This window comes from Vipera ursinii, assembly GCF_947247035.1.
Source record: "Vipera ursinii genome assembly, chromosome: 3".
In the NCBI taxonomy this organism is placed as follows: Eukaryota; Metazoa; Chordata; class Lepidosauria; order Squamata; family Viperidae; genus Vipera; species Vipera ursinii.
The window spans coordinates 23745442-23768968 of record NC_139516.1 but is presented as its reverse complement, the minus strand read 5'-3'; the positions used below and the strand labels follow the sequence as shown (position 1 = coordinate 23768968).

General features: G+C 38.5%; 2 protein-coding genes across 2 annotated transcripts in view; both read right to left on the bottom strand.

Annotated features, from left to right (window-relative positions):
• The window catches only part of LOC310638086 (uncharacterized protein), an 880437-nt gene that overhangs the window by 555607 nt on the left and 301303 nt on the right, over nt 1–23527 (bottom strand). The window lies entirely within an intron of this gene.
• Nucleotides 837–17827, bottom strand: PABPC1L (poly(A) binding protein cytoplasmic 1 like; the record flags this gene model as incomplete). The annotated part of the gene is made up of 15 exons (XM_083357721.1): nt 837–1200; nt 1727–1816; nt 3814–3944; nt 5744–5837; nt 6822–6961; nt 7677–7805; nt 8085–8175; nt 9270–9536; nt 10997–11092; nt 11803–11940; nt 12633–12727; nt 13920–14059; nt 15232–15347; nt 16302–16495; nt 17635–17827. 14 exons carry the CDS (start codon nt 17825–17827, stop codon nt 1733–1735), a joined length of 1908 nt encoding a protein of 635 aa, XP_083213847.1. The 3' UTR covers nt 837–1200; nt 1727–1732.

Genomic DNA, 23527 nt, shown 5'->3' with positions numbered 1-23527 from the left:
TTTCTCTGCTCATCGAAGAATATCAAAGCATTAGAAAGGTTTGGCATATTCCAGGTCCCATCTATTTAAGAGTGGCAGAAAGCTTGAACTATTGTAGTTCCTATTAAATAGAACATTATCCGCTCAGAGATCCAGATGGTTCCAACCTTGCCAGATTTCAGAAAGCACCCCCCAACAACAAAACCCTGGTTCTTCCCACAGTCAGCAGGTCAGGATGTTCCATGAGCCGTGAGAGGGTTAATATAGGCAATTCTCAGATTCAACTGTTCAAAGTTACAACAGCGTGGACAGCATGAATGGTACTCATGACAGGTCCTTATAGTATTGGCCACCACAGTGAGTTGTGATTCTAATGTCAAAATTTCTGATGTTTTCTGACAGCTTCCACAATCAAACGTCAGTGGGGAAGCCAGCAGGAACTTGGAAGTCACAGTCATGTGAGGTTCTCACTTAAGGAAACACATGGTTGTCACTAAAACAGTGGCAACCCGGCCTGCCAAAACTGCCATTGCTAACTGATAATGGTTGTTGGTATCACACTTAGCAATAGCAATTCCAATCCTGATGAATTTTGATTTTGGTGCGACAGATCTGTGTGCTTTTTAATGGTATTTTTCTCCTTGGATTTTTATTATTTATACTCATTTGCTGTTTTCAGTGTTGTTAGTGGCCAGAATTGCATGCAAGTGGGCAGTCATAAAAACTGAATAAAATAAATCCAAAAATAAGCATTTGAAGAGTTTAGAATCCACCCACAAACAACAAAAAAGGTTGTTTCTGCCATTTCTACAGTAAATGTGAAGAGTACCATCTAGAAAAGGAGACATAGGTTGGTGAAGTGAAGTTTCAGCTATTTTTATCAAGTCAACAGCAGGAATAAATAAAATACTGGTACAGGCTCTCAAGCTTAAGATTACAAAAAAGAACCAGGATTGAAAAATAAATTTGCAAAAAATAACATAAGAGTATAATTATGTTCCATTTTCATCTTCCTACTGCATCATTATCATATATACCAGGCTTACCAGGATCACATATGGGAAAAGTTACTATAACAGCCATTCAGTGCAAAAAAGAAAACAATTCAAATCGGGCTAGATTTTTGCATGAACAACTAGTTTAAAGAGATATTAACAAAATCTCTGGTAGCATGAAAGTTTTGTCCTCTCTTCAGTGGGGATTGTCCATTTTCTTTTTTTTTCCTGCAATGATACATTTTAGTTTTAATTGGAGAAGCCAAGTCTAATTTTTTTTAACAAATGCTGCTGGTTAACAGATTTTCGAGAGCTTTTTTTTTCCTAGCTTCACAGCCTCAGCAACAACTTCTTTTTAAATCAATAGTTCTTTCATTTCAATGTGAAAGTAAGCATTTGCATCCAATTCCTCAATTGTAAATTAAACTTGCCCTCCTGGACAGGCCTTCCTGCAGTCCTTGTGCACTTTAACTTTATTATACTATTAACACACATTTCCTGCTAAAGCTGTGTTTCTCAGTGTTATCAACTTTAAAATGTGTGGACATCAGCTCCTAGCATTCTGGGAGTTGAAGTCCATGCGTTTTAAAATTGCAGAGATTGACCCTATGCTAAAGCATTCTATGCAATGGAAAGTAATGCTTTTAAGTGAGGAAGGGGGAATGCAACTGAAACACAATACTGACTTTGCAAAATCACAGACACTGTGGAAATGGAAAGCTAGACTCGGCAGGTAATGCTCACTCAGCGCACCTTCATCAGGGGAGAAATGCCATTGAACTGCTCTTGTGGGTTGCTTCAGAGATCTGATGGGCTTGAAGCACAGCTACTGCTTCCTCGATCTAACAAAGGCAAAGCCAAAGACAAGATTGGAGTTTAGAACAGTCGGTTGCACAGTTTGAAATATCATTGTTTCTGCATCCAAAGAATCCAACACGCAGTCAGGACAAAGCCTTTAAAAGGAAAACTCCACTTGAATTTTGCTGGTACAGTAGCGCATGCTTCTCCATAGCCCTGCTAATGCTTTGGGATTAGCAGTCCCAGAATTCATTGGCTCCAATTCCAATTCTCCTGAAAGACCCCAGGTTGCAGACTGTAATAACATACTGACACAACTACTTTGCTACTTTTGTAAAATGGACCCTGCTTAACAGATCTGGGAAGATGTCTTTATAGTCCGGATCACCTGTTCACTTGTGGGCTCTCTCTGTCTCTCTCTCAATACTTGGCATTGAACCCACCTTCACAAGCCTTCTGATGAACAATCTTGCTAAAAATATTTGAAAAGGGGCTAATAATTAAGAACAATTCCACTCAAGGCCACTTTATTATTTCTCATTGAAATTCAATGTTTTGTTTTTAATCTACACTTGAGCTTTTGAAATATATGAAACTCTTTCATGCTAACTTGGCACAGAGATAAAGCAGCCCAAGTACTTTTAACTAAAAAAATGTTCCTGAGATAAGTGATAAGTTAAGGCCAGACCATGAATTAAATTACTGTACAGGTAGTCCTTGATTTACCACCCTTCCTTTAGTGACCGTTCAAAATGATAAAGGCATTGGAAAAAAGCGAGTTATGATCAGTTTTTACACTTACAACAATTGCAGTGTCCCCATGATCGTGTTATCAAAGTTTGGGTACTTAGCAATTGGAATGTATTGATGACAATTGCACTGTTCTGGCATCATGTGATCACCATTTGTAACTTTTCCAGCTGGCTTCTGACAAGCAAAGTCAATGGGGAAGCCAATGACCCTATGATTCACATAAAAACTGCAGTGATTCACAACTGTGGCAAAAAAGGTCAGAAAATGAGACACAACTCACTTAAAAATCCCTTGCTTAGCAATGGAAAATTTGGGCTCAATTGTGGCTGTAAGTTGACAATTACCTGTAGTCAATCTGTCCTTCTAGGATCAAACATGCTTCAATACAGGTACATGAATATAGACATATGACAGATTTTCTTCCTTATCACAGTTCTTTCACACTGTCTTTTTAAACAAATCTACCATTTTCACAATCTATCATGCTTTCTTCTGACCACAGTTCTGATCATTCTTAGAACTTATCATACTCAAAGTAGCACTCCCATATCATACTACAATAGATCAGACCAGTAATAAATACATTATCAGTATATGAAACCACTAGATTCTAAGTCAGAAATTTGGTAGCCAGTTAGAGATTAACCACCAGTGAGTGCTATTTTGATAATGTCATCCTTTCTAGAGGCATCTGGTTGGCTATTACAGGAGACAGAACAATGGACTAGGTGAGGGGTAGGCAACCTCGGCTCTTTTATGACTCATGGACTTCAACTCCCAGAATTCCTGAGTCAGCATATTCTGGGAGTTGAAGTCCATGAGTCATAAAAGAGCCGAGGTTGCCTACCCCTGGACTAGGTGAACCTTTGCTATCACTCTTCCAGTAGCCCTATGTTCATAAGGTTGAAACAGGAGTGAAGATGTGTAGGAGTGAATACTCTACAGTTAACATTTCTAGGCTGTTGGTATGTGTTCTTCCCTCATGCTATCATTATAATGGATCACCATTGAAAAGTTGTAAATTTGTGGGTCCATGCAACACTTACAGGACAATTACATAACCCCAATTTTGTACAGTAGCACAAGGAATAATCAGCAGATATAAAAGAACAAAGCAGGTGGAAAATCAGTCTGCTTGGTAAAAACTGAATTGAAAAACAGCCCACAGACATGCTGCTGAGACAAATTAACCATGCAGACCAACCTAACACAAAGCAGGGCAGTTCATTTCACCTGAAAATTTTGGAATTGCAGAATTAGGGCATTTTTAAGCATGGAATCCCAGTACCTTAGACTGAAGGGATTCTGGTGACTCCAGCATAAGAAGCAGATCAGAATTATCTATTTCCAACAGCATGCCTGTAATCTTCCCAGCCAGGGTGGGGTGCCTTGCATGAATTAGAGGATAGAGACGTTCACCTATGCATAGCAAAAAAAAAAAAGATAAAATCATGTATCATGAAGAACTCTCCTATGTAGGAACCACTAGATTACTTAGGCTGATTTTAAAAAACTAAGTAGACTTTATCTTGATTAAAGTCAAGTAGGAAGGCTCTAAGAAGATATAGGCTATATTGGGAAGTTGACAAAAACATCCCAGGAGACAACTTCTGCACTGTTACCCCAAAACCTCTACACAATGTGCCTATAAAGGCATTACAAATTGAAGTTGATTGAAGTAAGCGTTATCATTTGTTTATCAAGTGATTGAAACTGGAAAACTCAAGGTTTAGGATTTACCAAGGCAATACCTCTCCCTCTTTTCTCTCCAGTACTCACTGTAACAATTTCATCCCTTTTGCTTGCTTTATTTTAAATGCTATGAAGTGCACATGGGCTACACTGAACTAACTCCTGAAGCAAGATTTTTCCCTTAGCATATTTCCTGCGTCTATATTGTCCAGAAGCACTGAGGCAGAAGAGGAAAAAGCAACAAAGGCTGACTCCAGGACTCACTGTGGTGGCAAGAAGCATATAATTCAGGGTGCAACTAATAGAAAGCTAAATCTGTGAAGATAACTGGGTAATAATTCTCATCTCTTGCAATAGAAAAGAAGTAGCATCTTATCAGCTAAAAGATGAATCTCTCCCAATATGTTTAGTACAATTTGATTTATTCTGGTTTATTCCTATACATGTCCTACATACAGAGTTGAAAAGCATTCATCTAAGAAACTAACCTTCTAAAATATGGTATATGCCATTCGTAAGTATATGTGTGCGTGAGTAGTGTGTGTGTGTGTGTGTGTCTGTGTGTGGAATATATATATATACTATGTTTGGAATATATGAGCTTAAATGTTTCATTTATTCTGATTTTATTTAATGTTGTTGTGAGTTGCCTAGGATTATTTTGTATCAGATAGGCGGCCATGTGAATTTCTAAGTAAATAAATAAAAGCTTTAGATAATTTGTAGAAAACATTATGATAGACAGACTTTAGAACTAGCATAATACAGGGAGTCATTGCTTAACAATCATTCATTCAGTGACCATGATGGCACTGAATGAGTTTTCTGACTGGTCCTCATAGTTGCATCCATTGCAGCATCTCTTCAGTCAACTGCAATTCAAGCACTTGCAACTGGATTGTAATTACAATGGTTGCAGTGTTACATGGTCACATGTCTCAATTTGCAATCTTCACAACTGGCTTCTGACAAGGTTAGTCAATGGGGATGACTGCAGGAAGTCACAAATGGTGATCACGTGACATTGCACTCAACGACCAGGAAGGATTTTGTCACTGACAGCAACCAGAATTGCCAGAACTGCAGTCACATGACATCACATTTTACCACCACATTGCTTAGCAATAGTTTTCAGTCCCAATAACTGTACTGTTGTTAAGCAGTAGATATAAATCCATTGACAAGAAACAATGGATGGAAACTAATCAAAGAGAGAAGTAACCTGGAATTAAGGAGAAACTGCCTAACAGTGAGAACAATTAACCAGTGGAACAGCTTGCCTTCAGAAGTTGTGGATGCTTCATCACTGGCGGGTTTTTAAGACGAGACTAGAGAGCTGCTTGGGGTTGGACTAGAAAACTGATTGGTTGATTGATGTACATCTTTTTAGGGAACATTGTTTTCTAAGCTAAACTGTGGTAACTCAAAAGCATAAAATATTTGATTATAACTTTTTCTCTGAGAACGTTCTGGCTGAGGGGGAGGTTCACAGTGCTGCCTATTAGAAGAGGATACACACCACTCACCAAGTATTTGTTTCTGTTCTTGAGGAGGGGCTGCAGCCAACATGGATGTGGTCAAGGGCTCCTGTCCGTGGATATGAATGATTGGTTCTACAGCCTAAAGCCCAAGAAACAAAATACACTGAGAAGAGCCCTTCCATTCCTACTGAACAACTAATAACAACTGATGACACTCTGTGAAGAATGCATTTGTTAGAGTTTTTCTTCTTCTCTGTAGCAGATTTAATATAAGTATCTGTCCAACTCAAATCTTATCCAGTGAAAGAATTTTCCTTCCTGGCCATATTGAAGAAACAATACAATACCTTTGATTTCTATACACCATGCAATAATCATTATATAGCTTAAGTTAAATTAAAAGATGGAAGGTTGTAGTATAATAGCTCCTTTTCATACAGAAAGCCATAGACCTAATCCTTAATTTTTGAAAGTAGAGTTGTCTTAAAGGATGGAAAGCTGCTGTCAATCATTGTAGCACCAAGATCTCTGCTATGTTCTGACCCCTGGACAAATACTGAACGTACTTTGAAGTGTACTCTCAATCCTATATATTTTTTTTAATCAAGATATGTTTTTGTGTAATAAAATGCAGAAGAGAACAACCTTGTATTTTAAGTATAAAATAGCACTAGGAATTCCAGGAGTGCAGTGCTCTTCTTTTCCATCTAGAGCAGGCATGTCAAACTTGCGACGTCACATGATGTCGCGTGACATATCGGAACTTTTTCCCATTGCCGAAAATGGGATGGGTGCGGTTTCTCTGTGACGCTCCGGCCCGTGGGCCGGCAGTTTGACACCCCTGATCTGGAGGGAAACATGGGAAAGGAATGTTGTTGGTAATCTGGTCACTTTACCTGACCAACCAAGTAAGCAAACATGAACTGGCTAACGATCTGGTTCTCTGGTTTCTCAGTGAGTTCTCCCTGATATCCAACTTAAGACCACTCCCAAATTAGAATCCCAGCTCTACATGTCTCTGCTACAATTTGCCAAATTCAGTATCTCAAAAATAACCCATCTAAGAGGAGTTAGGTTCTGCATCTAAGTGTGTATTTTCACTGCAGAATGGAAGAGTAGAGACCTGTTGCATTGGCAGAGATGTTACTGTACCCAAAGGATGGACATTCCTCACAGCTGAAGAATACTTGTACTGCGAGATACCATGTGAGAAAGTTGGAGAAGAGGATGCTCTTGCACTAATGGTCTGGGTTCCAATGTTGACTGGAATAAAACCAAAAATATTTTGAAGAAAGGCTTTAATTGTTCCACAACATTACATGTTTATTTAAAAAAAACTTTTAAAATAGCACAGTTCTGCATTGCACCCAAACCTGGAAAGGTACAGATCTGTAATATCTTTGCCAGATCTCACATGCATGATACATGGTACAAAAATGGAAAGATACACCCAATGACACTCCAGGAAGAAAGATTACATCGGACATAAGACTCTTGGTGATCATTTTGTCTAAAGCAGGCACCCAAAAAGTTACATTTTCATCTGTCTGCTGTCAACACATTTAGCCCAATTAAGCCATATATTTAATTTCTTGGGTTACACTTAATATTAAGCCATAATATGTCTTATTTGTTTTAGCTTTGTGTAAACTGATTCCATTTGGCCAACTGCCATGGGCTTGCTCAGTGAGCCAAACAAAATCCAGATTTACATTACATGGTACTATATTCTCAAACTATATTTTCCAATCACGCTACAGAGCAACAGACTTCCAAAACTTAGAATATAAGAAGGTTTTATATTTAGGTTTTATATTAAGAAATAAATAGCACATTGTAGAATTTATTGTACAAACTTTAAGGATCATTTTCCTCCCTGTTTCTGGTCAGTGATTCAAAAAACAAAGCAAACCCATTCCCTTGAGAGATATAAGTTGTGTTCATCTGGACGATGAGCTAACAGAAGCCCCAAACCTACCCACTCTCTGGCCAGTGGATGGTACTCTGGGAACTTGAGTGGAGGCTTGTCTCATAGTGCTGATGTTGGAGATGAGGCGGCGAGGTGGTCCATTAGTTCTTACCATTGGCGTAGCTGCATGGTAGGATGCTAACAACAATTAAATAGCTTCAGTCAGAAACCTTATTTATGGATGAGATCATAGCAGGAGTTAATACCAGAATTCTGGTTCATTCTCATTACTGAACTTACAATTAAGACTACCAGCCATGGACACTACCCCATAATATTTGAATTATAGTTTAGTTGCTATTTTAAGAACATTTCTTAGTCCTACGCCATGGCATTAAAGGAAGAACTTCACACATGGGCAACCTCATTTCCTTACATTCTCACACATATTTTCTGCTTAATAAGATTTCAACTCACAAGGAGGCCTAGAAGACTGAGTGTTCCAGCGAGGGGCTGGGCGGACCGGGGCAACTGGGCTAGGACTGTTGAAAGTAGCTCTAGTTTGTGGCTGAGAAGAAGGAAGAGAAGGTGGCATGACAATGTATATAAACAAACAATATATTTATTTTTACATCATTAACATTTTGAGCATATGAAGGAACTAAAATGGGGATTTTATAAGTTTTGTGATGTTTTTATTTTTGTAGTTCCAGTATTATTATAGATTGTTGCTATCCTGCAATAGCATTATAAATCTAAGCACTTTTTCCCAATCTGGTGCCTCCAGATTGGGAATTTCAGATCTAACCCAATGATTGATGAATTCATTAACGTATCCATGCAGGTTTCATGGCAACAATAGGAAAATGTTTTGCTATTGTCTTTTTTATTTTCTGGTCTAGGCTTCAGTTATATGCATAACTGAATAATGTTCCTGGCTGGAGATGACTATATAAAGCTGTTGTCAACCTAGTGAATTTCAAATGTATTAGACTACAGATTTCAATTAAAGCTTGGTGAATGAACAATGATGAAGCCTCTCTTCACATGCAACAATTCACTTTGTTTCTTATTTGAAACAATTCATAGCTTGTTTTCCAGACTTCTCTTACAACATTAAAATTTGAGGGCATTCAAATAAAGCTGATTAGATTTTGAAGAGCCAGAATAGTACTTCTTCACAGAGTGCATAATTACCTTGTGGAAATAATGCCCATAAGAATGACGTTAGGCACTAACAAAATTCTAACTTAGTGTTACATGGTACCAAAAATCTAATTTTTCCCCATTTTTTGGTTGTAATATTTTAAGCTTCAGTTAAATCCTTTATCTCTCTGTGAAAATTAAGGAGAATGCATTTCACCCCCATCTCTGGCCCCAAAACAAAAAGAAGTTCCTTGGTGATGTCATGATATCATTGGCACACTATTGCACCCACAGGCAGGCACAAAGACAAAATAGTCCCCAGGTTGGAAAAAAAAGTAGTCCATCCTAATCACTCACATGCCCCAGGCATATAAATTTGATTATGATGCCTGATGGCACATTTTAACATATGCATCTCAAGGGAGATTTTTTCCTATGCCTTGAGTTCTATGCTGTCAAATGCTGTTAGCTTTACTTATGTATCTTTAATGGAAGTGGTATTCGTATTGGTCTTACCTGTGGAATTGGGGGCAGGAAGTAGCCTGCAGATGGTGGGAAAGAATATAGGAAGGGACCAGGAAAGGCCCTCATGGTGGCCAGTCTCTGCATGTATTGGTTGGTGAGAATGGCTTTTCGCTCCTCTTTCCGTTGGGCAAGGGCAACATACAAAGGCTTAGTGCTGACGATGCGTCCATTCATTTCAGTCACAGCCTTTGTCGCTTCTTCTGGAGAAGAAAAACATACAAACCCAAAACCTTTGCTGTGTCCGCCATCTGTCATTACCTGAATGGAAAATTAAAACAAAGTCCATTGAGCCCATGACTCTCAGCACAGACAGGGATGTCCACCCTGGTCAGTATGGTCAAACCAGACAAGATGGTGCTTACAAATAGGGCAATTAAATTTTGTTTTATTTAGCACATGGCATCTACAGAGGTCATGCAATCACCGCTATACAACACTAATACACAAATATGCATTTACATAAAGCATCAGCATGTTTGTGTATGTGTACAATACATGAGATAAAATATTAAATTTAAGGTAAAACCATGATAAAAATCTCCTTAGTGTGGCACCACAGAGTCACAAAAGGATAGATTTTCCAATTCAATATCTAAGGAAGCTAACCATCTAACTGCTTCTGGTATGACTGTAATGACATCATCCCAGATGTATGAAGTGTAGACTACTTCCACGATGGTATACCTTAGACAAGGTCCTATCCTAACAGAGCAGCTAAAAGTCTAAACACATGGTAACTGAACTGGATATTGCATCTTTACTGTCAAAAATTAAATTCTTTTGTTATATTAACAGTTGCAATTAAGAAAGTTTGGAAATATTAAAATTCTAAATTAAATTCTTGTTTTCAATTGAAAGCTAATAGTTACATCCAACAATATGAACAGATTTCTTTTCACTTTTCTTCAAGCAGAAGTCCCAGATTTTTTCCAAAACTGTGGAAGAGATTTGAAGATGCATCAGCTTTAGAATCTTGCCTTGCTGGTGGAACAGTATATACCAGGGAAATGATGCTAACTGATTCAATTCTAAATGTCCTTCCCTGGTCCTTATTACAAGCTTCATATTATACTGTGCCCAACCTGTTACATAGCTTTAAACACATAGTAATCAATGTATTAAATTAGTTTATTTCAGGATTTACACACACACACACACACACACACACACACACAAACAGAGAGAGATTTTGCAGAAATTTGGTTTTATTGGATAATAGAATAGATAATCTTATATATAACAGTAAGCCATATTGCTATCTCCCTGCATTCAACAACTGTACAAAACAATTCTTGTATTTTGTGCTTTCAGGCAGAAAAATTAGATTAAAATATTTTAAATAAAAGACATAGCAATCAGAATTACTGCAGAAAATACAAGGCATGGAGAGGGATAATTAATTATAATTACATGGAGACTGACTTGGTGTCATAAAATGAGCTTTGGTTATTGGATGGTTTAAGCATATTAATAAATAAAATCAATAAAAAAAATTAAGAAGGGACCGCACTCCAAGTGAGAGCTCCTGCGATTATTATTCCTTCCATATCATGCATCCCTACATATGAAAAATCCACTACGTTTTGGTAAAGCAAATTATGAAACAAGTTCAAACTGCATTATGAAAGGATACAGCCCAGTACTATTTTCAATTGGTGAGAACAGCTAGCAAGCATCCACGTCAAATATGCAAAGATACTCAGATATTAGAATCTGACCTTGGCACTTGTGATGGTTCCATAGGGTGAGAATTCTTTTCTTAACTGCTCATCACCAATCCCATCATCCAAGTTCTTTACATACAAGTTTACTCCCTGAAAGCAAACAAGCACAGCCACTTTTTGCATTCACCATAAATGATATTTAGACACGACTTTTGTAATGAATACATACATATACATGACATCATCCAGCATCATAAGGCTGAAAGAATCTTATGTGCCATCAAGAGAAGTATCTAGGGTGTAGGATTAGCTTTATCTGACAAGTGGTCATGCTTTATCAAAAATAAAAACAGTTATGGTTGAAAATAACTAGAAGACATCCGGGCCTGTGTGTTTGTCCTCTATACATTATCTTTCAAATTAATGCAAGTGAACTTAACATTGACCTATGTTAACTTCTGCTATTCGCCATTTACCCAGCACTTAAATCTAGATTTCGTTATTTTTATTGAATTTGTTCTCTAGGGTCAAAGCTACTTGCAGCCAGAAGGAACGATGCAACATTAATATAGCAATGATGATATGCAACAAAACAGAATAACAGCACCTTGAGGATCAGTTATAATAACCAATTCATGGCAGGATGATCCCTTTAATAATCAATTTATCACCAACCTTTTAGGAAAATGTTAACAGTTTCTGAAAAAACAATGAGATGGGACCAAACCTAATCTTGAGAAGAATGCTGTTCCCAAGGATTGAGAAGACTCAATCTTAAGGTCCCTAAAGATGGCATTAAGAGAAAGGACTTGAAAAGACTCCACCCTTCCCAGCCACACATTGCCTTCAGCTGATATTACCTGATATCGGCTCATTCTTTCCTGCTTGAGTTGCTCAAATTTACGCTTCAGTTCATTTTGTCGCTCAATCCTCTTTTGGGCTCTGCCAACAAATATTGTTCGGCCATTGATCTCGCTTCCATCCATGTGCTCAACAGCCTGCGGTGAGAAGAGGTGACAGGCAAGGCTGTAAATTTATTTCACAGGAAATCACCTCCTACTTTATCATTTCATTATAGATAGTCCTTGACCTATAGCCACAACTGGTATCAGAATTTCCATTAATAAGCAAGGCAGCTTGTTAAGTGAGTTGTGCATCATTTTACAACTTTTGGCATGGTTGTTAAGCAAATCACTGCAGCTGTTAAATGAATCATGTTGAGTGAATCTTGCTTCTCCCATTGATCTTATTTGTCAGAAGCCCTTGAGAAGATCTCAAATGACAGTCCTATGATCCTCGGACACTGCAACTGTCCTAAAGCTTGCCGGTTGCCAAGCGCCCAAATTTTGATCATGTCACCACGGAGATGCTGCAACAGTCATAAGTGTGAGGACCAGTTGTAAGTTACTTTTTTTCAGTGCTGTTGCAACTTCAAACAGTCACTAAATGAAATGCTGTAAGTCACGTATTAATTGGAATTATTATTTTAATTAAGTCCTGCTTTGAACTAGCCAAAGGAGGAAATGCTATCCTGCCACAGCCAGAGGAAATAATTGGATAACTAGTTCAACCTATGATGAGATATTAGCTTCAAAAAAACCTCTTAAACTGTTATTATATTCCTCAAATCTTTCTTCCCACCATTACTCTTTAACAGAGAAAGGAAGACTGAGAATGAAGATCAACTTGCCTTCCGAGCATCTTGATGCTTCTCAAAATTGACAAAACCAAATCCTTTTGAGCGGCCTGAATTATCTATCATGACCTTGACACTCAAGGTGTTTCCTGGAAGTAGAACAAAAACCTTTAGGCTAATACTACAAGAAAGGAGGTTTTCATTGAGTGCTGAGCCAACGGATGCTCAGCTGCACTCATGGATTGTGATGGATACATGCCAATAAGTATTACATTCTATAAGTACCATATTACATTTAAACCTATGGCTCACAGAGGAATTTTACTCCAGGGAGGTATTTTTCATGTCTTTAAATTCTGCATTAGGAAATTCAAATTTGTTTCATGGCAGTTTGAGTGACCCAGAGTTGCTTAAATCAGATGGTTATCCATACAAATCAAGTTATTATTCTCTAAATATTAGGCATCCTTTTCATTTTATATATCTTAAAATGAAGTCTTCCTGTTACCAAGTGCATCCACTTGGTAGATAGCTTAAGACAAACAGGTCAGGTGTTCTGCATATAATTACAGAGAAGGAATTTCTAACTCTGATATTAAAAAGAGAAACCATTTTTAAACTAGCTTACATATAAAAATATAGCTAGCCATAATTCTGTACCCTCCAGATATAATCACTTTTCATTCCCTAGGGGTAATAGACAAATTCAAAAGGATTAGGGGAGGTGATGAGCATTGCATCTGAATAGCAACAGATGGGGAAAGCTTTCCAAAATATATCCTTAAAACAGATGCAAAATTGTTGTACCCTTATGGCTTAGATCATGGGTGTCAATCTCGCCACGTCACATGACGTGTTGCAACGTATCACAACTGTTTTTGCATTGCCAGAGCTGGGATAGGTGTGGCCTCCACATGATGCAACTGGCTCACATTATGATTTCAAATTCTTATTTCACAATGGAATATTTTTACCTATTTGGAAGTAAGTTAGATCACATTACTGGCTGTATCTTTTGCACAAAAAAATCTGTAGCAGCATCTAAGTCATAGTGGCACAGTGGTTAGAGTGCAGTATTACAAGCTAACTCTGCCAACTGCCAGCAGTTTGATCCTGACCAGCTCAAGGTTGACTCAGCCTTCCATCCTTCCAAGGTCGGTAAAATAAGGGGGCAAGTTGTTGGAGGAGAGGAATATGCTGACACAGTAAAGTGCTCAAAGAGTGCTGAAAAGCACTGTGAAGCAATATATAAATCTAAGTGCTATAGCTATTTTGCTAAGCTGTTAAACTTATGCTCACAACCCTTATTTTATAAGCAGCACTTTTAAGTGCCACCCTTACCAAATTTTGAGAATATTTCTTGCAGCCTCTCATCAGTCATGTCTTCTCCAAAGTTTTTGATGTAGACATTAGTAAATTCCATTGCTTTGGCTCCATGTTCTGCTTCACGCTCTCGGCGGGACTTAAAGTGGCCAACAAATCTGCAGGGTCAAGATAGGAGATATGAAACCATCTCCTAAAAGGGTATTGCAAGGGCAGAATCCTTAAGGTGGTTGAGGAAGTCTGGGAGCTGAAGTCCACAAGTCTTAAAGTTGTCAAGGTTGCAGACCCCTGTTTTAATACACTTTGAAATGAAATCTGAGGGCAACTTGTTCAGAGAATCTGGGGGCCACATCCAGATGGGACTACCTATCGCCTTGGGCTATTTCTGATCTAAAATGTCAGACCTGAAAGTAAGCTCCCAGGTAAAATACTACAGCAGCCACCCCAGAATATAGAAAACATCTCATGCCAATTTATTTATTTATTTATTTAATTGAATTTCTATACCGCCCTTCTCCTGAAGGACTCAGGGCGGTGTACAGGGCAATAAAAGTACTACATACAAAAGTTAAAAGTAAGATTAAATGTATTTATTTATTTATTTGGATTTATATACCGCCCCTCTCCGAAGGGACTCGGGGCGGTGTACAGGGCAATTAGCCCTAACAATAAATAGTTAAAAATACCCCAAACCCTTAGACCAGGCCGGCCTGTTCAAATAAGTAGGTTTTCAGATCACAGCAGAAAGAGCGAAGGTCGGGAGCCATCCGGAGCTCAACCGGTAATTGATTCCAAAGGGCTGACGCGCCCACAGAGAATGCTCTCTCCCTGGGGGCCGCCAGCCGACACTCTCTGACCGACGGCACCCTGAGGAGGCCCTCTCTGTGGGAGCGCACAGGACAAAGGGAAGATGATGCCGGCAGCAGGTGCTCCCATAAGTAATCCGGACCCATGCCATTTAGGGCTTTATAGGTAATCACCAGCACCTTGAATCTCACCCGGAGGGCAACTGGAAGCCAATGCAGCTTGCGGAGAAGAGGTGTTACATGGGAGTATCAGGAGACCCCCAACACAACTCGATACAATTGATGTATTTGGCCTGGTAAACCTAACTGATTTCACTCTGTTGACCCCGAGTCCGACTAATAACAGATCTACTAAGTTTCAAAGATTCAGACAGGAGATCCTAGACCTGAACCTGGATCTTATTACATTTACCACCAACACATGACTGTTTCTTTAAACTATACTGGAATTGCAGGTTATTCTCATGGTAAAGGATACACTGAAAAGAATTCATTGCACCTTATCGGCTCAGGTTTCAACTTACACTTTGCTATCATTTAGCAGCATTCCATTCATTGTATCAATTGCTCTGTTTGCTGCCTCGTGAGTCTCAAAATGGACGAAGCCATAGCCCCTAGATCCATTCTCATCACAAACAACCTGTTAAGAAATTTAAGAGAAAGGACAGAAAGGAAATGAGGCAAATCAAAACTTGGAACTGATAACCAACCCATTGCTTGCCTTTTATCTTCCCAGTTCTCTGTTACAAGACCTAAGAATAATAGCTATCACATACTTAACCTGAAGCCATCTAAGAATGTTGGGTTTAGGTCCCATAATCTCCAACCAATCTGTACTGTTGATGCTGGATGGAGATTACATGGCTACTGAATGGAAGCATATTTGAAGAGGTATCAGTTTATACAGTTGTAGAGTTCCCAATTCCAGGGAGAAGAGGAAACAATATGTTGAATCTAATCTAATTCTGTTTCTCAGAATCAGCTGCTCTTCTGGAGCCATTCTAGTAATTTTGACATCTGAGAAACATCATCTCTTGTCCCATCCTGAAAAGATGCTGGGAGAAAGTGGGGAGATGATCTAGAATCAGGGGTGTCAAACTCAATTTCATTGAGGGCCACATCAGCATTTCAGTTGCCCTCAAGGGGCCGGGTGGGTATGGCCAGGGTGGGCATGGCCTACTGGGTAGGCGTGGCTAGAGTGCGTATGGCCTACGCATCAAGGGTGCTTATGGGGGCCTGGGCAGGAGTGGGACAGATCTGAGGGTCTCTGGCAGAAGGAGGGTCTCTGGGCCAGGGCCAAGGCAGTGGGGGCCGTTCCCTCACTGTTTCCAGGATGGCTTCGCGGGCCACATGAAACCACTTCATGGGCCGGATCCAGCTCCCGGGCCTTGTGTTTGACATGTCTGATCTAGATGCTTTGCCCAAGGGCAAAATAATTGAAAGCCTCATTAAATTGAAAGCCATTAAACAATAACAGCCTGAACATTGATAAGAAAAAGTGACACATGAATATATTTCAGACTTCAGAAGAAAATACATTTATCATACAAAAAAATAAACTATATTTCATGATTTCTGAAAAGATTGCACCTACTTTGCAAGAAAGAATATTTCCAAAAGCTGAGAATGTATCATATAAGGCTTTGTTATCAATGGAATCATCCAGATTCTTGATGAAAATATTCCCAACACCTGATTTCCTGAGTCCAGGATCTCGCTGGGACCACATGATACGAATGGGCCGACCTTTTATTACTTCAAAATTCATGGTGTCCAAGGCCCGTTCAGCTTGAACAAGGAAAAATAAAAGCACATTCATTTACTAACAAATCAAACACAAACTTGAGAAATACAAATTGCAATGCACCTAACATCTAACTTTTCAAATAGTTTGAAATTACCCACATAGATTATCTCCAAGTCTTGAAAACAAGAGACGGGATATGGGTTTAAGAAATCACTGGTTTTCATGGAGTTGTTTGCCTGTGAAATCCTAAATTTAAAATGATCAAAATTAAAACTGTAGTATACAACTGAGTAACATTTTCTGTGTCACATGAGAAAAGCTCATCTTCCTTTCCCTATCCTTACACTTTCTACAGAGGGGCAATTGAGAGCATCCTGTCACACAGCATCACAGTCTGGTTTAGAAGCATCACTGCTTCAGACAGGAGGGCGGTGCAGAGAGAAGTGGGGGTGGCTGAAAAGATCATTGGCAGTTCCCTCCCTCCCATCCAGGACATAGCACAGAAGGGTTGCTTGAGCAGGGTCCGCAAGATTGTCTGGGACACTACCCATCCTCTTCACAACCTGTTTTCCTTGTTACCTTCTGGAAGGGGGCTCCGTGGTATCTGGAGCAGAACATCCAGATTCAGTCACAGCTTTGTTCCATACAGTATTAACCTTATGAACTCTAAAGCTTCCTCCTTGTATGTATTCAAGATGGACAGTGATTAATATTTATATGTTACTTATATGTAAGGGTGTAGGTCTATACATATGTTGTATATAGTATGTTTAAATGTGTGTTATGTATGCATACACTTTGAGAGCAAGCAACTAAATTTCATTTTTAATGTGTGCCATTGTGCCCACATTAAAAAAGGACAATAAAGGTTATCTATCTATCTATCTATCTATCTATCTATCTATCTATCTATCTATCTATCTATCATCACAATTATGAGAAATAAGAAATATTTATATAATGCATACATGAAACATTAGTTCAAGTTATTATCCCTAAAAAAGATATTACATGCCTCCTCCATCTGAAAAAGGAAAATAAGACTAAAGAGGAAACTATATCCTCTCAGAAAGTCTAAAGAAAAACCATTTGGGGGGAAAATAGTAAAATAAAGTGCATTTTAGTATGTATTGCATTTTTGTACAATATCAATATTAAACCAAGTGAAGAAAATTCTTACCATCAGCAGGTTGTTGATAATTTATGTAAGCATAACCTAGAGATCGTCGTGTGGCAACATCTCGACAAACTCTGATGGACATGATGGGCCCAGCAGGTGAGAACTTCTCAAACAACATGGCTTCAGTCACATCTGGATGCAGGTCACCCACATAGAGAGAGGCTAGAGGATATCCTGGGCCACTAGCATTCATGGCCAATCATTTAGTTTCACTTTGGAAGTGAAGCAGAACCTAGTTACTATTAAGTTGCATAATGTAGACTTTTGAGAGACAAAAACAACAGGGTGTTAGAATAGCTATGATAGCACTCCACGTAACTTCTCCATGTTACAGCAGTGCAGTGAAAAAATTTGCATGGTGTCAGGGGAAAAAAATGTTAAGACTGAACTACATTCCAACATATAATTGGAAACAAAGTATGTATAAGTTCTCCACCCTCAAGTCTACCTAAACTAGAATCCAATCACTTTTCCATAATTCCCATTATATTGCCATAAGACTAGGAGGGGGGGGTAATGGAATTCCCTATATGCAGAAAACAAGAAATGCTAAATGGAGAATTCTGGGAACTGAAGTCCCCACATCGTAACATTGCTGAGGTTGAGAAATATTGCAGTAAACCTGCTTGGTACTTCTTTGGAAACTATTTTATCTTTTTATCTTCTTAGTGAAGTATAATGGGCTGAGGTTATACTAAGCTCATTATATTTCATGATAAGCTATCATCCCAAGATTGCTAAACCCAAGGTTGCTAATTTTTATGGCCAAGCAATTTTCAAAGCCAGATAATGTTATTCAAAATCCAACACTATTCTTAGAAGAGGTCATTGGTAAAATGATTTTACAGAGGAAGAAGAAAGCCAGTCTTTTTCAAACTGAGTTCTAAACACTTTTGTGTCTTAACAATTGCTCCCCACACTTCTGCATGTGCATATATGGGAGAAATAACATATGAAGCATCTTATTTAAACTTTTAGACAGTACACAGAGTCATAAGACTAGGACTCTGATGAAATTTCACTTTCTGTATAGGATATTCACTCCTAATCTCAAGTTTAATGTTCTGAAAGAGGAGGTTTAACTTCTTATATTTTCTTCTCTGTAAGATCCATTTTAGCTTACTCTACTTAATACAAACAATTATTCTACTGATTGTTCATTTGCAAAAAAAATCATTATGTAGATAAAACCTACTCTTATGTATCTTCCCTTGTTCTTCTGAAGAAGGAAGATAAGAAACTACAAAGTCATATTGCTTAATTCTCACTGACGATTTTTTTTCTGTGGTTTTATATAGTAGAAGTGGTGAAGAGTTTTTAAGGGAAACATTGGCCAAAGTACTAATACCAAGCTTCTTTACTTAGAGGATTCAATGCTATACCAGTTATTTCCCTAATTGTTCAAAACCACATCAAAAGAGAGCTACAAAATATTTAGTTTTCCTAGGAAACTTATAAGAGCACCCTGATTCTGGCCTCTGTAAAAATGATTTTAGGTTTAAAAAAACCCTCTCGAATGTATCAACAGATAAACTAATGTTTACATTGCCAATAATTCTTAATCATCTCTCCTTTATAATTTTCATTAATAATCTTCAGATGGTCAGGTTAGGTTGAAACTGGTAACAAAATATCTGGAGGAAGCCAGGTTGTGGAAAGTTGCAAAAATGTTTTCATTTGATGTAAAACTTTTTTTTAATGGTCACTATTTCTGGGTAATTAATTCAGAAGGAAGTTAACAAACTTTTTTTTAAAATGAAGAGTTGTTTGTTTCAGTTTATGCCCTATACAATTATACCAGTTATATTAATATATTAGTCTTTCTCAATTTGATATTCTCAAATCCCACAAATCTCAGTCCAATATAACCAAAAGAGATACTGTAACAGACAATTTGGGAATTGTAACTTCAGCATAGTTGGAAGGAATAAGTTTGAAAAAAGCCTCCCCCAATCACATTCTTCCCATTATGGCTCAGAAAGACTGGGAAGGGAGGTGGCATAGCCCTTTTAATTATTTCTGCATTTAGAATTATTTCAATTTCAAAGACACAGAGGTCAGGTACTTTGCTGCTGGCAAATACATGTTTCAGTAGATGAAGCCACAACCGTTTTTCAACAATGAACATAAATAAAAGAAAGCAAATGTGTGCCCTAGGATCAGTGTTTACTCCTTACCTTATTCTTCTAATCAAGTTCTATGTCCTCCCTGCCCCTAAAACATAACTTCAAACACCTCCCTTAGCCTGAATAATAAGATGATTGAGCCAAAATCACACAGCTGGCTTGTGCAGCTGAGGGGAGACATTAAGCACCTGTGTAGGCACAACACACTGGACTACATATCAGCCTATCACATTTTAGAACAGCTTGTTGCCTAAACCCAACCTATGCAGTAAGAGCATATGGTTCTTAGATTATGTGTAGCCAAAAAGTAGCTTAGCTGAATAAACCATGGTTAACTTAATTACATATAAGCATTTTATACAAGCTCAACTACTGGCTGCAGGGCAGTCATAAGAAACCAGTCCATTGCAGGACAGAAGGGCTCCAGTGCATTTGGTCTATTCAGTACAATACACCTTTGAGTTAAAAAATACCACTGTTCACTTACCTATAGTACCTCTGTCCAATTTACCCCTGAAAATTAGTTTCCCCTTCTAACAACATGGACTGATGTTTGAGTGGGTGTGCTGGGGCTCAAATTCCTGAATCTACCCCCCTCTCCATCAAGCACTCACTTACAGCTATAGAAAACCACCAGCAAAAAGTTCTCCTCTGGCACAGGTGCTGTCTAATGTGGATAAGGTATTCAGAAACCCATAGCCCCACCCCTTCCACTCCCAGAGCAGCAGGTGTGACCACCAGACAGTTCCTGTTCCAACATTCTGACCAAGCTGCTACTTCTCTCCAAGGGAGCAGACCAAAAGCCTGTTCTTCTCAGCAGCAGAGAGATGGGGGGGGGGGGGAAGAGCCTTATGGCAAGACTCTAGCTCAGGGGTCGGCAACCTTGGCTCTTTTATGACTCGTGGACTTCAACTCCTAGAATTCCTGAGGCAGCATAGCTGCCTCAGGAATTCTGGGAGTTGAAGTCCACGAGTCATAAAAGAGCCGAGGTTGCCAACCCCTGCTCTAGCTTAATGTCTTCTTACAAGAAGCTTCAACACCCACATTTTTACCTGTGGTTTAAGTCAATGGCTTAAGTAATGAGCTATGAACGTCTGAGCACGGGTAGTCCTCATCTTACGGCCACAACTGAGCCGGAAATTTTTGTCGCTAAGTGAGATATTTGTTAAGTGAATTTTGCCCCACTTTATGACTTTTCTTGCCACCGTTGTCAAGGGGATCACTGCAGGTGTTAAATTAGTAATGCAGTGGTTTAAATGAATCTAGCTTTCCCATTGATTTTGCTTGTCAGAAGGCCCCAAAAGGCAGTTCACAGGGCCCCCCGGATACTGCAAAAGTCATAAATGTGAGTCAGTTGCCAAGCATCTCAATTTTGATCATGTGACAATGGGCATGCTGCAAGTGTGAAAAACCAGTCATAAGTTCAGTCCTGTTGTAACTTTGAAAGGTCACTAAACGAACTGTTGTAAGTTGAGGACTATCAGTACACTGCTTGAGATCATACAATGTTCTAAGAAAGGTGTTCAAGAACGGGGATTGTCACAAATGTCACAACAGCTCCTGTGACTGAGCATGTAAAGCCATGCTTTATGTGTATGCATGTACTGTGCACATAAAAAAAAGTAAGGGTTTGGTGGTAGAGTTTCTGGAATTTCTTGATCTGGAGTTTCTTGATACTCCACCAAGGATGTTCTTGGCCTTGGGGTTAAGGAATTGTAGCAGGAGCTCAGAAATTCAAGATCAGTAGTAGTAGTAGTAGTAGTAGTAGTAGTAGTAGTAGTAGACGACTTTAATGTCATTTCAACAATATAACAATGTTTCCCCAGAACCAAGGTGCTACATCAGACAACACAAATCAAGTTCCTTTTCAACCACAGAAACTCATTGGGTGATTTGAGGTACTTGTTCTCACTGAGACCACTTTATCCCAGAGTGGGGCTTTGTTAAGAGGAGGAAATGCTCTTTGCTATCTTGAACCCAAGAGGAAAGGCAGGGTATATGCCTAAACAAGCCATATTTTTCTGATACGTTAAATTCCATCCTTTTGATTAGCTTATAGTTCAGTCTATCATGAAAACTGTTCTCAAGCATATTGTTTTGACTACAGCCAATGTTGTTTATGATAACACTGAAATTTTTAAAATTCTGGTATTCCTATGTTTTAGGAATAAGAGAGGACAGAAAAATACCAGATCCTTGTTGTAAGCAGTTCATGTGAGGAAATATTCTAGATCAAAGGCAATTCATTTTTGAACCTAATTTCCCATGAAATGTAAGAAGTATTTTGGAACATTTTTGAAAACTACTTACACCCATATACTATATACCTAAAGTTTACAATTTTTTTTGAATGGAGTCTCTATGGAAGTGCCAACAATATACTACAGCTGCATTCCATTGGGTATGCATTATAGGTAATCTTGCCAACCAATTGCCCTGTTCAGACGATGCGGAATACACATAAAAGCAATGAGTTGGGATTGGCAGCTACAAGCATGGTAGCAAAGGGTGGGGAGTGGGGAAAAGGAAAGCAGTCAGAGTCATATGATTTCCATTTGGCAATTTAACACAGAACTGCAGGTCCGAGCTGTGGTTGCTAAAGGAGTACCTATATATTTCTTGCCTCTCTAGTTGATATTACGATAGATGTAGCATCTTCAACATACTATAGTGTTTTCAGCAAAAATAAATCATTCTTCATATACTGTATATATGATATGCAGATTGTTATAGGAAGATCAAGCCATTTTTTTTCCAACTTACGCTTCTAAAATGTAAAACACCAACATCCTAGGATAGAACCCCACTCTTGCTAAAGAAATTCACAAAGAAAATTTTGCAAGCACTAAGGTGTGGAAAATGGGGTGGGATGACACATACATCGTGACATAAATGAAGTGATTTTGATACTTGTATTGGATATCATTACACAGATATGCCATTATGACCGTATTGTGGCTTGCTAGGAGACCAATGCTTGGGATGAGTGACATATCTCCCAAAATGTGATCAGTGATGCTAGGAGACCAATGCTTGGGATGTGTGGCATATCTTCCAAAATGCGATCACTGATGAATCTGAATGAAATGTAATAGTAGCATAGTTCATTCATTGCTAACGCTCATCTTAAGGACTTATCTAAACAATCACTATATAGGCCAGAAACTATGCAATAGTATGTACCACTACATACTACATCACAAGAATATCCCCTATGAATAAAAATAATTTCACTGGGATTCACACTGGGCGAGTTTTTACTGAAGTTTTCAAAAATATTAGTATTGCAGTCAGACAGTCTGGAAGAGCTATCAAAATTTGCTTCTGCTTTGCCTCAACAACTTAAACCAAAAGGAACATGCCACCAAGGGCCACTTTGAAATTGCTTTTGGGAGTCTTAGACCAGTCTGAAAATCCATTCGAGAATCTCTGTACTTCTGAGTCCACTATAAAATATAAAACCTTGTCTTTTATAAAAATGTAGCTTTTGAGCAAATGAGTTCATACTTAAATTTCCTAAAGAATCTGGGGACCAATCTACTTTGAAGTATGAAAAGAATCTAAAAACATTCCAAAAGATTTCTTTTTGCATTTACAGGAAATGCAAAACTAGATGGAAAGAAATCTATGTGAAGTACATTTCTAAATGAAAGTGCCACAGAACGTATGTGTGTATAGAAACGTTGAGCTAATTCCTGTAAAGAGAATTATTCTCTCATCTGGATTGCTGCAGTATATGAGGTCACTTCAGACCTACCCACCCAAAT